This window comes from Apis laboriosa, unplaced genomic scaffold, assembly GCF_014066325.1.
Source record: "Apis laboriosa isolate Shangri-la unplaced genomic scaffold, ASM1406632v1 scaffold49_cov149, whole genome shotgun sequence".
NCBI lineage: Eukaryota > Metazoa > Arthropoda > Insecta > Hymenoptera > Apidae > Apis > Apis laboriosa.
In genome coordinates, this window is record NW_025223500.1 from 2,801,798 (window position 1) to 2,815,686 (window position 13,889).

Here is a 13,889-nt window from a genome sequence, read left to right on the forward strand (position 1 = left end):
TATTATTTAGTGATATGCATAAAAAAAAGTAAAAAAACTGAAAAGAAAGTGCTAATTTTTAACAGTTATAATTATACAGTTATAATTAAACAAATTTTAATAGTTAAATTTTATAGTATATATAAATTTTATAGTATAAAAAATAATAAAAGAAAATTAGTTATAACTTTCTTAAAATGTTGAATTGATTAATTTGATACATAATTGATTTGAATACATAATACATTATTTAAAATTTTTTGATGGAAATATTTTCACTTCGAATAATATTATAATGATCTATAAAAATCATAATTTAATTATTTATATAACATTTTGATTACTGAATACTTTATAAAATTTTGATGACATTATAAATCAGAAGTTTTTATTAATTATACTATTTCAGCTTAGTTCCATTCTCAAATCAATAAAATTCAAAATGTAATTTCATAAGAAACAGATTAACTTTCCATTCTTTCTGAACAAATTTTCCCAGTTAAGAAGTCTCCTTGTTTGTATCCTGACATGCCGAGAACTGTCGAGTGTCGACATAAGAGAGGTAAAGGAGAGGGGCGGGATTTACAAATATTGAAACAGGCCGCATTCGAGCAACTATTATTGACGGAATGTAGTAGAGGGTCGAGTTGTTGTCGGTGTTCCTTTCGAGAAACCGATGTGGTTCCGTGTGCACGTCTGCCTCGGGAAGTCGTAATGAGCAGGAGAATGCTCGTGGGAAACGAGAGAGAGCCGATCGCATAAGCGCGGGAAAGAAAGCGCACGCGCGCGGTCACATGATTGTGGACGCGCTCGCAAAATTCATGTGTTAATGTCACGAAAGAATTATATGCATATGCTCTGGAATTGTCTCAGCGTTAATAGATGGAGATTAAAGTAATAGATGAAAGTTGAATGTGGATACTTAAGTTTAAATAAATTCAGTAAGTGAATTTTTTTTCTATTTGCAGAATAAATGAATAATTTGATAAATAATAAATTAACTTTGATATATTTTTCAGCTATGAAAATTTCTTTAAATATAAAGGAATTTAAAGGTTAAATATTAGTAATGCATATTATTTGAAAAAAAATCTAATTAATGAATGTAATGAAATAATAAGAAAGATATACTCTACCAATGACGTCAGAAACTAATTCCATTTTCATGATTATAAAGTTAGAATATATTATTTTATTATCTTTAATTCTTTTAAAATCTTTCGATGTGATTGAAATCATTTATCATAATTTATTAATATTATAGATAATGACAAAATATTTGAGATACATTATGAATGCATTTACATAGGTAGACTTTTCGTATACAAATGTAATTTAATTTACGAATTAGAATTTGAAATTCTAAAAACAAATTTACGAGTTTTTTAAATGAAATTATTAAAAACAATCTTAATAATAATGTAACACATTGAATAGATACGTGCACTCGCATGCTAGGGAATAGTAACAGTGAAACAATTGAGGAAAAAAATTATAATTTCGAAGGAGATTAATTCTAGACTGTTCTATACCATCAATTTTCTCGAGTTCGATATTGCACGGTATTAAAAACCGGATGTTCGAACAGAAAATAATTTCGAAATAGTATAAAAATCATCTTCCATAGACTTCTTCTTTCTGTAAACAGACTCAAACGATTTGTTAATCGCGCATTTCCGTTGCACGAAGAGGGCTGCAATAATTCTTCAGAAAATTCTATTCTCTAATAATAGTTGATCAGTATCTTAGATCTCTCTAGAATAAAAAACAGCTGCATCGAATAGTTCTTCGTCTCTATAATAAACTTTAAGAACTATAAAACTTAAAACTTTTGATAAAAAGTATTTACAATTCTTTAGAATTTTCTAAATTCATTTTTATATAAAAAAAAATTATACAGTACAAAACACTTTCTATACTTCTTTTTAGCTACAGTATTTTTAAAGCTATAATATTAAATTGAAATTAATATTAGTTCTTTATTATTAGTTATTATTAGTTCTTTAATTATACAAAATTCTATTCATTTTGTTTTATACTTTCAATATATATTCAATACTTCATCATTCATTAATACTTCATCTCTTCATTAAACTATTACTATCATTTTTTTTATCATATTCATTTAGAATTTTAAAGATTGAATAAAAGTTTTTTGAACACAGAAGAACTGTTTTTTTTATCAAATCAATTTATATTATTTATTCAATTTAACATAATTGTTGAAGAATCTTAACTAATATGGAATTTCAAAATTCAATTTTTCTAATTTTCTATTACTATTACTACTACTTCTTTAATGCTAAATATAAGATCAGTTTTATATTGATTTTTAATTTTATTAAATTTCATTTAATCTAGTCAGCTCATATTGAGACAATCGCACATCTTATTTCAAGTAGAGATACCAATTAACCTATAATCTAACCTAACTTTGATTGTAATCATTAATCGAAGTATAATGAAGTAACGAAATTAAAAAAATCACTCTGGATATGCAATGTCTTAAGTCCACGGAAAGAAACCAGTTCCTCAGGGCGAAAAATTCCACGCGTGTCGTAAACTGGTGCTGACCGTGCTAAATATAAACGGGAAAAGGAGGAAAACGTAGCTGTGAAGTTCGGTGATGCACCTGTGAATATTTAGTGTACACCAGCTGTTTCTTGGCCGACAGGTGTCTAGGCGAAAATTACAATTTACATTAATTTACAATTGAATACATATACGATTTTAATTGTCAGGAGAATTCTTTTTTTTTTTTACAATTTTGAACAATTTATTTGCACAATATGAATTTCATGTTTTTATTAAAAAAAAAATTTTTATAATTTTAGATCATATTCGGTAATTTATAAACTATATTTATGATTTTTAAGAGAGATCATAAAATATTTCTTTGTAGTTCAGATTCACAAAAAAATAAAAATAAAAACATAAAAAATTACAATTGCTCTCCTTCCAACTCATGACACACACAACGAACATTCACAGCTCGTTAACATGGTGAGCCACTCTTGGCTACCGTATAAAGTATGAACGGCAGCGGTACTCTGATCAGCGTTGTCGATGATGGAGAATCTCAGATAGATAGAGTGAACGCCTTCGGCACCGAGGTTGAAAAGTTTGAGTTCTCTTTGCTATGCGTGAAAGAAGCTTAAGAGATTCATCTGCATAACAGTTAATGATTCCGGTACACGATGTGCCTTGTACCGGTTACTACACGATGTTACCGCGTGCGCGCGCATGCGCATATTGAACCGAGATTGTGGCAGACAATCGCAAGCCACCTGTTTGCTAGAATTTGATGAACAATTCTATTATTTTATATCTCTGATGGTTAAAATAATTAAGAAGTTACCATTTTGTTTAATATGAAGAAAAGAGATTTTTTTTATCGGAAATAAATTTTTTTTGGATCTGACACAATTGGACTATATATTTGGAGGTTATGTTTAAATCTTAAATAAAATGATTATTAATTTTTTATAAATTGAAGATTTGGAAATTCAGGTATAAATTAAAAAATGTTGCTATAAAATTATGAATTTTACTCCTGCTGATTCTAAAACATTGAATTATTATAACATTATTAACATTATTAAAACATTGAATTATTATAAGATATATTATATTCAAATTTTTTTCAAGAATTTTAGAAAATTTTTTTTAAAGTTCTCATAGAATTTTCAATTCTTCTTTGAATAATGGACTTTTGAACTGATAGAAATAGATAATTTGCAATGACAAAAAATTGATTGAGGAAACCTTTATCCTTTTCAAATGAAGGAAATATCTGGAAGAAAGATGAAGCGAACATTTGATTGAAATCCTGATGGTGAGGCAATTGATTTTGCTCATTTTCTTGAAATAAAATAAATGATATCAAATGATATAAAAAAACATTATAACTATCAATTTACAATATTTCATATTATTTTACAATTATTGAATATGATAATTTAAATTTATTTTATAAACTTTAAAATAATGATTTTAAAAAGTATAAATCAAGTCTTTATCTTATTTAAAGTTTCAAATTGTTTCAAATTAAAAACATTTATAAATTTTTTGAACTTAACAAAAACTTTTCATTAGGAGCAAAACCATGATGTGGTACTAAATTACCCAATAAAGATATTTTTCCATGAAATTCTTGGAAGCAAATATCCTGATGAACTGAAAAGAGATGTATAGTTATTTTTTGAGTTAAATTAAGCCACCAATTTCGATCAAGTATCCTTTTATCGACGAATTAGAATCAAGCCAATATCTTTATAGCAACTTACCGTGTCCTCGATCGTTATGAACCTAATCTTTATCGATGTTTCTTTTAAAATAGCCATAATCGAATGTCCAATAAAGATTATTCGAAGTATATATATTTATAGAAGAATCTCAACTTTTAAATCGCAGTCGACTTTTACAATAATGTGAAAAGCAAACAGAAAATGAAATTTACAAACTACAACAGCAGTTCAGTGAGATTATAAAGACCCAGACTAATTAACGTAGACATGATTTAAATTCTCGAATATGATATGGTATGTAATAATTCTTTTCAATTTGATAAATAAAGATTTCAGTTACAGAACAAGAAGTGGATCTAATTGTTTAATTATTAGGCAATATACAAAAATTTCTTTTCTCAGTTCATTTGAAAACTTGACTTAATAACGGAAAGCAGACAATTTCAAGTAAAAATTGAGTAATTATTAATTAGAAACAATAAATTATTATTAAATTATTAATAAAAATAAAAAAGTAAAAATAATATATAAATAGTTTTGCTTTCATACAGAAATCTTATACATCTAATAAGATATTCAAAATATATTATAAATTTTATTGCTATTAGATATAAATTTTAAACCAAAACTTTTATTGCTTTTAATATATTTCTTACATTCTATAATATATTATCTAGAAATAAAAGAGATAGAATATCTATTGGCCAAAAACTCAGATCAATTTTATGATTTCGTTTTTTAATAGAAACAGAGAAGCCAAGTGAATACTCAAGAATATTTGAAATTAGTTTTATTTTAACCTCTAAAAAAATCTTCAACATCTTTCTTTATCATAAAAATTCTACTTTCTCAATGATTATAAATTTATTTTTACTTTTCTTTATACTTTTATATTCTATACTATGATACACAAAACACATTCATCAAAAAAATAAACATGATTTCTCTAGTGTTATTATTACAAACTTATATTTCTGGAATTACTCTGAAAAATTATCCAGATAAAATAAAGAGAAAGGAGGCTAGAGAGATTTTTGCTAATTCATAACTTGTGATTGAGTGGAATAGAAGATTGTGGAATGTTGAAGAATATGATAACGATGACTAAGCGGCTTAACTCTTATTGATAGCAAATAGTCCGTATCATTACGATCCTGAAATCGATTCCGGAAAAAGACTCGTTCCACTTGGATTACATAAGAATTTCTATTCCAAATCATTGAGCAATGAAGCGTTAAAAATAATTCAAAATTCGTTCCTATATATTTTTCTCTTCGTTTGAAAAAAAATTTCATATATATGTATATATACATATCAATAATTGATAATAACTTTTAATTGGAAACATAATTTAAAGTAATTCACCTGAAATTTCTATTGTATCGAGATATAATAAATGGTAAATTTAAAATCTGCTTATTATACTTTACCAAATTGATTAATTGACTATCAGATAATTAACCTTATGTTTTTTGGTCAGATATTTAAAATATGCATACCATAGATAATCAATTACCAAGTTTGAAAGTTTTTTGCAACTCTCTTGAGAATAATTACATTACCAATTAAGTTTGAAATTTGATAATCGAATGTGAATTTATTATACAATTATTATTAATTAAAAAATAAAATCTGAAACTGTTTATTAATGTTGACTGTTGAAAAAAAACTATAACTAAAATAATTATTTAAATAATTAATTTACGTATGTAAAATATAAATCCAAACATAGATTTCTATAAAATATGAAAATAAATGAATCTTTGTAACTTGACTTCTTATTAATTGATCAAATTACAATTAATCAAATAATACAATAATTTTACACATTAATGAATTCGTACTCATGCGTTTGTTCGAGTGCAATAAAAGATACAATAAAACAATCGTCGATCCACGAAGTAAAATGTTCCGGTTTTATCGAAGCTATCTGCTTAATGGTCGATTAATAACCAATTAACATCGCATTTTCAAGTGAACCAGTCAGTTAACGATCAGGCAAGAACCATTATCGTGTTTCTTAGGTAAGACGAGGGCATCAAGAGGATATACTCCAGAAAAACGGCAGCGTCATTACGATGAACATTTGCAACCACTTACAGTGAGCCTGCGGGACATCGCCAACAACGGACAGTTTACTTCTATAGTACAGTTTGCGTGTCGTTATACAGTGAAATTGTTATGGATAAATTTTATCATTTTTCTGTTACAAGAGATCAAATTTGAACAATTTATAATAAAATCTGTAGATATAGAAATAGAATGAATGAATATTTAACATATAAGTGAATCACTTAAAGAAATATTTTTTATTTAAGAAATTAAAAGTTTACTTTTCAATAGGATAAAATTTTATAAATCTAATATTTTTACATCAGATTTCAAGAATTTAGTTTAAATTATTTCCATTTATTTCTAAAATCAAATATTAATTATATTATAACATATACTATAAAAATATTAGTTACGTTACATACAATGTTATATATACTATTGCATATAAAATCAAAATTTATGAAAATTTAATTAATTAAAGCAATACTACTAATTTTCACGTTATTAAACATTATAATCCCTCAAAAAAATTGTATCATCACTTAAAGAAAAGAGAGAATTGAATAGCGCTGAAATCAAAGAAAATCAAGTAATCTTCAATGTTTCGAGTAAACCACTTAAACCGCACTCAATTTTCCTCAACTAATGTCTCCGTGTTCCTTAAGAACGTTCACGCGAGACTATCGATGCGAGGCGATAGTGTTGCAGCAGATTGTGGCCTCGGGGTGCGGTTGTGGTCGCAGCACGCACAGGCCCTCGTGGAATGATGCCGGACCGACATGACTGGAGTGCGCGCGCGTACTCAAAAGGGGCCTCTTGGCGAGGCGTCGGGCCCTGACACGCCACACATATTAGAAACGAATATAAATATATCGAGAGACTCAGCAGGCATCGCGGCGCAATAGTGGGGATAGACGAACGCGTATTGGTGGCATGGAAGTTACACACAGTGCAGCGGCGTAACAACCTGAGTTCGAGAACGGGCCTTCGTTCTCCCTCCCTTGAGGCGGCTTTCTAGCAGCCGGCAGCCGCCCTTGCCCCGCACCTCTCCTGCTCCTAGCGGTCCCATAGCATGCTCAGTGTCCGCCCGGCCTCAGCACGCCCGAGTAGGAAGGACGAGAACGTCGCTTCTAGAAGCTTTTTAATGCGATCACTATACTATTGCCAATTAACCGCGTGGACCTTTAATCACCTTTTTTTCTCTCATACATTCGCAAGTTTTGTGTGTATTTCAGCCTGAAGATCAATTAAAATTAAGTGTATCCAACGAGAAGATTTTTGATAATTGTGTTTGACAGTTAATCGTTGTATTCCACTTTTGTGATACCATTTTGTAACAGGATTAAAATCATTGTTTTATGAGAAATTATTAGCAACTTTGGACCATATGGATCCAGTGATTGATTGGGTTAAAGATATTTGAGATTTCGATTTATCAGGCTGGTCTCGAAATAGACTGACACGTCGCGTGTCAAAGCTTGTGAAACAAATACGATCGACTAGAGAGGATGATCGCAGTGATCGGAAATTGACGGTTAAGAGAGATAACTATGTGAATCCCAAGCGACGAAGGAAGGAAAATCGATAGATCGATCCGAGAATCGGCGTGAAATGTTATCGTTCGCTCAATTCCCTTTGTACATTCGGCCACACTGCCGCGTATTAAAACGTTAATCTCCGGCTGTACTACCGGTTATACGTACTCTTACAGATTGCCTCTCCCTTACACTTCTTCGTCTCTCTTTCGATTCTGCACGTTCTATCCTCTCTCTCTTCGCTTCACTCCTCTCTGTTGCTCCTTCCTCGCTTCGTCTTTGTCTCTTCCCTTGCTCTCCACTAGCTACTACCTTTCTTTTCTCCTTCCTTCCTCGCAGTACTCGCTTTCTTTATCTCTCTGACTTGTCCTTGTCTTGGAGAGTCCTCTTGGTGTTCTTCAAGAGCGCGTGCCAACCGGAGAAACCAAAAAGATGATACCCCGTCACATGAATGCCAATGTTATCTTTGTCTTCCGTGAAACTGTAAAATTGTAATGGAATAAAACATAGAGAAATAAGGATATCTTTTGACCTCGATGGAGTATTGGGTTGATGATGACATGCACGGAATCACCGAGTTTCACCTTTTGGCTTTGACAGTTTTTAGATTCCGAACACGATCCTGTCAACTTTTAAGACAGAACGAAGAATGAAAGAAGATTTATCTTTTATTGACGAAAAGATCGATTGCATACTAATTGCGACATCATTAACACGGGAATACAAAATGTTTGATGTTAAAAGATGATATCTTGAACTAAAGATACAAAAAAATAAAAAAATTAAATCCAATTAATTAATTATAATCGAATTATGCAATGGACCATAGATAATGCCCTTTACAAATATATTATATCAATCAGATGATACGATTATATAGATCAACTTCTACCTCGTAAATAGAAAGTAATGTCGAGTTTAGCGAGAAGACGGAAGACCTCGGTTCTGGGATCGAAAAGATGGTGGCAGGGTGGCTGCTGGGCGACCAGGAGCCACCAGGAAGCTTATCTCCGTAAACTTTACGCCAGGAAGAACGATCAAGTTAACAAAATAGATGATGAATCCGCCATTCGAAGAGACCTATCTACCAATTGGACGTCTGGCGCTGTGTATGAGTTGCCCTCTACCGACGAACATTATCTAGATGCCTTTTTGAGAAATCGTGAAGATGGAAACGAGGAAGATGATGTGGTTGGAGTTGTCGTCGGTTGTCCAGCTTTGGCTGCGGCTAGAACTAGTCCCACGGAGAAGTGCGTGGAATACTTGAACAATGCTCATGACGTCGCGGCGTTTGAAAACGAACGCAGAATTACGGGAGAGCCAATGGTAGCCGATTGCGGTTCTGTGCATTCGGGTTACGATGTCGCTGTTTCTGCAGAGTGAGTTATTAATCTCGTTTAGAGGGAAAGTTTTTCGTTCGGTAACCTATTTGATAAGAATATTGCTTTTAGTAATGTTTTTGGCATTGTGGTTAAATTCTTTGAAAGAGTTGTAGAGAATGTGATTTGATGTTGGATATTTGAGATTTTGTTAAATCAATTGTGAAGGATTTAAAAGTTCAGGAAGAGAATTTTCTTGATGATACTTAATAAATAGTTTTAGAAGATTTATTGATTACTTGCATTGAGTATATTACTTCAAAGTTGTATGGTTATTAGCTTATAGCACTGCTCATAAATATTTACTGTAATCTATTTATATATATATACATTATATTTATAGATGTATAGTAACACTTCATAAATGTTTTGGAGATTTATCTTAAAGATTTCTTGATTTTTAATGATACTTAATAAATACTTCTGGATATTTATTGATGGTACATTACTTTAAAGTGTATGTTATGATTGTGAAATTATCTATTTATATCTACAAGTATAATACATTTCATAAACGTTTTAAACATCATAAATGTGTTAAAATATGTAAATTAATGAATTAGTGATTATAATATTTCTTATAGAATATATATAAACTTAAATTATTCGTTATTAAAATTTGTTACATTAAAATTAAATAATACTAATATAATACTAATGAAATATCAATATAATCTACATATTTACTATCATTTAATTTTAATATTATAATTATTATATTAGAAAGAAAGAAAAGTTTATTCCATTTGATCTTAAAATTGAACAGAATGGAAAAAATGAATTTTTAAAATAAAAAAACAAGTATATAATATTTGAATAATTATCTACCAAACAAAATTCACACTTTCTCATTGAAAATTGAGTTCCTTCATTCCATCATTTGTCCTTAAAATGAATTAGTTTTTAAATTAAAATTTTTATACAAGCTTGTTCAGATCTCGCTGTCTAGTAGTTATATGGGATTTCGATGGAAACAAATGTTTTGCCGCTGGTTACTGTATAATCAGGCTTACCACTCGCCGCCAATTCATCGTCTTTCATGCAAATAGGTTTTCTTGTCACGGTATCTCTCGCAATCTTTCTCTTTCTCTCGTATCATGCATCTTAATGATAAACTACCTCCTAAATTGTACACGCGTATTTTTCGACTTGAAAGTGAATTAACGCTTGTTCTTTTTTTTTTTTCTTTCTCTTCTTTCTTTTACGGATTAAATAAATTTTTTATCTATATGTGTATATATGTGCTCGTGTTTTTTTAATTGAATCAACATTATTTTATATTGGTCTGAAATTACTAGATGTTGGATTTAATTTTTGGTTGGAAAATAATATTTCAATTTTACTTACATTTATTTTTTTCTCTATTTTTTTAACTAAAATTAGAGGATTTTAATGTTTCATGTGTCTTATTTTTGATTACATTCAGTTCTCTTATTTTTCAGTTGAAATTAAAGGATATATTAATTTTATGCGATTATAAATTTTTTTTTTAACAAAATTGAAGATATATACATATAATCAAGATCTTTTCATTTCTTCGAATTGATGGGAAACGAATTTATCACTTCCTCTGGAAAAAGAATGTGTTCTTGGAACTTGTTGCTACATCAATATGCAACTCGTGCTTTACTATATAAGTTCGTTATTGCATGCTATATAAAAAAATTTTAATACTTTATATATTAGTTTAAAATCAATTAAAATTTTTCCAATATTCACATTCTTATTATTATTTTTTTCATGGTAATATACATGTCATTTTTAGTATAAATTCATCATTTAGTAAATTCATGTTTCAATTAAATGAATTAATTGATTGGATTTAATTGAAATTCTTTCCTAGATTCAGTTTGCACTTTTTTTATAAGCAAATCTATATATTATATATTATATTAATAAATTATACATTGTGCATATGTTAATTAATTTTATGAATTATACTAATGATCATAATTAATTATTTTATATTGGTTAATATTTTCTTAATTTTGATTTTCTGCGTTATCATCTTAAGATCAATGCAATATTTTTATTTTAGAACATTTTTATTAATCAGCCTTCATGTAAAAAAGTAATAATAATGCAAATTTTTAATATAATAACTTATATAATAATTAAATAATAACATCTATCATTATCAATCAATTATATAGTTTCATATGTATAAAATAAAATTATAAAATTAATATAATCTATTGTAAAATTAAATAAAATCTACTGTAATAAATTTAATACACTATAAAATATATATAATATATAATTACAATAAAATATTATAATAAAATATAAAAATTTGGAATTTTATATAAAAATAAATTAAATTTATTATAATTTTCATAATGATAAAGTTACCTTACTATAATAAATATAGATTTGGCAAATTTATTAGGAATAACTTGAGTAACACTAAAAAGTATACTGTTATCATGTTTTAATAATTATAACATTCTAATTATTATTCATTAACAATTATTACTCTCAAATTATTTCATAAAAATAATATAATTTTAAAAAAAATACACATTTAAATTTTTTAGATTTCAAATTAATTTTATAATTTCTAATCCATTACATGGATAAAAAATAAAGTATAAAAATTTAATTTTTTACAAGCTAAGAAACTTTTTGAGACTTTCGATTCGATCCAAAAATCAGACATCATCAACTTATTTTTAATTAAAGAAAAAAGGATCAATGATCTCGTTATTTCTAGACCGCTTCACTTTAATTCAGAATTCTGATTTCAGAAAGGTGTGCAGAAGCTGCAGGTGTCCCAGGGAGGAACATCAGCGGACTTCGACGGAGGCGGGTGGTCCCTCGGGACTCGGCCTCGGTCCTGGTCCGCCGATGGCCATGGCCATGGCTTTCCAAAGTGGGGCCGCCGGTTCTTCTCATCAGGAACCCTTCAAAAGTCCTGTGCAACCGGCTCCGCCGGGCCTCGCCCTTCAGGAGGCCCTGATGCATCATCAGAGGCATTCTCAGAGCGACGATGACAGCGGATGCGCCCTCGAAGAGTACACGTGGGTCCCGCCAGGTCTCAGGCCAGATCAAGTAAGAAAATAACTTATTTGACACGCTTAGAATACTGACATATTGATGTTCCTTTGATGTAATCGATTTTATCTTTTCGTTCTTCACTTTTAAAAACATACTTCGCTTATTTTTAATTTGAAATATCTTCATTTTTTTTTTCTTTTTTTTCTTTTTTCTAAATTAAATGAAGAAAGTTAAATTAATACTAGATTTGTGCATTGCTGTTCATGATTTTATTAGCTATGCTATATGTTAAAAATTTACTCATATATTGCAAATTGTATGTGCATAAATTAAAAAATAATATTATTATTAATATTAAAAAAAGAAACATATTTACAAAATGTTAGATAAGTATAAATTAAAACCAAATTTTTACTTCATCAAAATAGCCATTTTTGTTTTATTTCTTTAAACAAATTTTGGGCATTCTATCTATTCATTTTTTTTATCTAAAATAATTTTTAATTATCATTAAATCATTATCATGCAATAATGAATGATAAAATATAAACTTTTAAATGATAAATGATAAAATTATATAATTCTATTTCTAACATATCAAATTTAAATTTATGAGATTATTTGTTATATTTGTTAATTGATAATGTCAAATAATTATAAAATTAAATGCTTTTTCACTATACCACTATTCATATACTATATGAATTATAGATTCATTATTCTTCCCTGTTTTACCTCTACTTATATTTATTTTTTTATTGAATAAGAACATCAAAAAATGTTACCAGAATATAAGTCAAAGATGATTCGAGTTATATCGATTCCATAAGTGAAATAAAACATTATTACAGACTATTGTACTAATGTTTTGTTCAAGGGAGGAGACCATCACGTGTCTCGTGTAACTGTAAGCATTTCATTTCTGAATTATTCATGAATGATGAATATCGAGCATCATGATATATATCTAAATCTTTTAGTCTTTTTGACTAACCTCGTAAAACTTACTATGATTATTATTAATAAAATTTATAAAAAATGATTAAATTATTCTTATTTTTATTATTTTTTTTTCACAATTAATATCAAACATTTTATAGTTAAATTCTATTTATTCCATTTTTCCTTCTATTGTGATAAAAACACAGATTAAATATATTATAAATATAGATTAAATCTCATCATATAATGCATTTTCATATCACATAATCTAATCTAAGAGCTATATAGTAGTTTCAAACCTATATCAAAATATACATATATTTAAACACATATGTATACTAATAAATTATATATAAATTTTCATATATATTATTTTTATAAAAATTTGATATTATTTTTTTCATTTTTATATTGAAATTTGTTATTATATAATTGAAAATTAACATTATAGATATAGATATTAATAATAATTTTACATTGATATATTTATATTGATAGAATTTCCTAAAAGAACTTCAACCTAATTATTTTTATATTATTCTTATATTATTATTACTTAGTATTATATATTATGTAATAAAATATCTGATTTATTGCCAGTAATCCTCTCTCATTATACATAAATACTTTTTATCAAACAAATCTTCATCTCACAAAGAAAGATTATTACTAATGTAAAGATTCTTGTAATATATTTTATATTGCATAAATAATAATAAGAATTTTGTAATATATGATAAAAAAGCTGTAATATA

General features: G+C 27.9%; 1 protein-coding gene across 2 annotated transcripts in view; it reads left to right on the forward strand.

Annotated features, from left to right (window-relative positions):
- The window catches only part of LOC122716822 (protein espinas-like), a 50,136-nt gene that overhangs the window by 29,755 nt on the left and 6,492 nt on the right, over positions 1-13,889 (forward strand). The window contains exons 1-2 of one of the 2 annotated variants that reach the window (XM_043940258.1): positions 8,548-9,195; positions 11,943-12,246. In XM_043940258.1, coding sequence (XP_043796193.1) covers positions 8,726-9,195; positions 11,943-12,246 — 774 coding nt within the window. In that variant the 5' untranslated portion in view covers positions 8,548-8,725. Of the gene's footprint in view, positions 1-8,547; positions 9,196-11,942; positions 12,247-13,889 lie in introns of those variants that run through there. The other variant, XM_043940259.1, reaches the window with a different exon arrangement.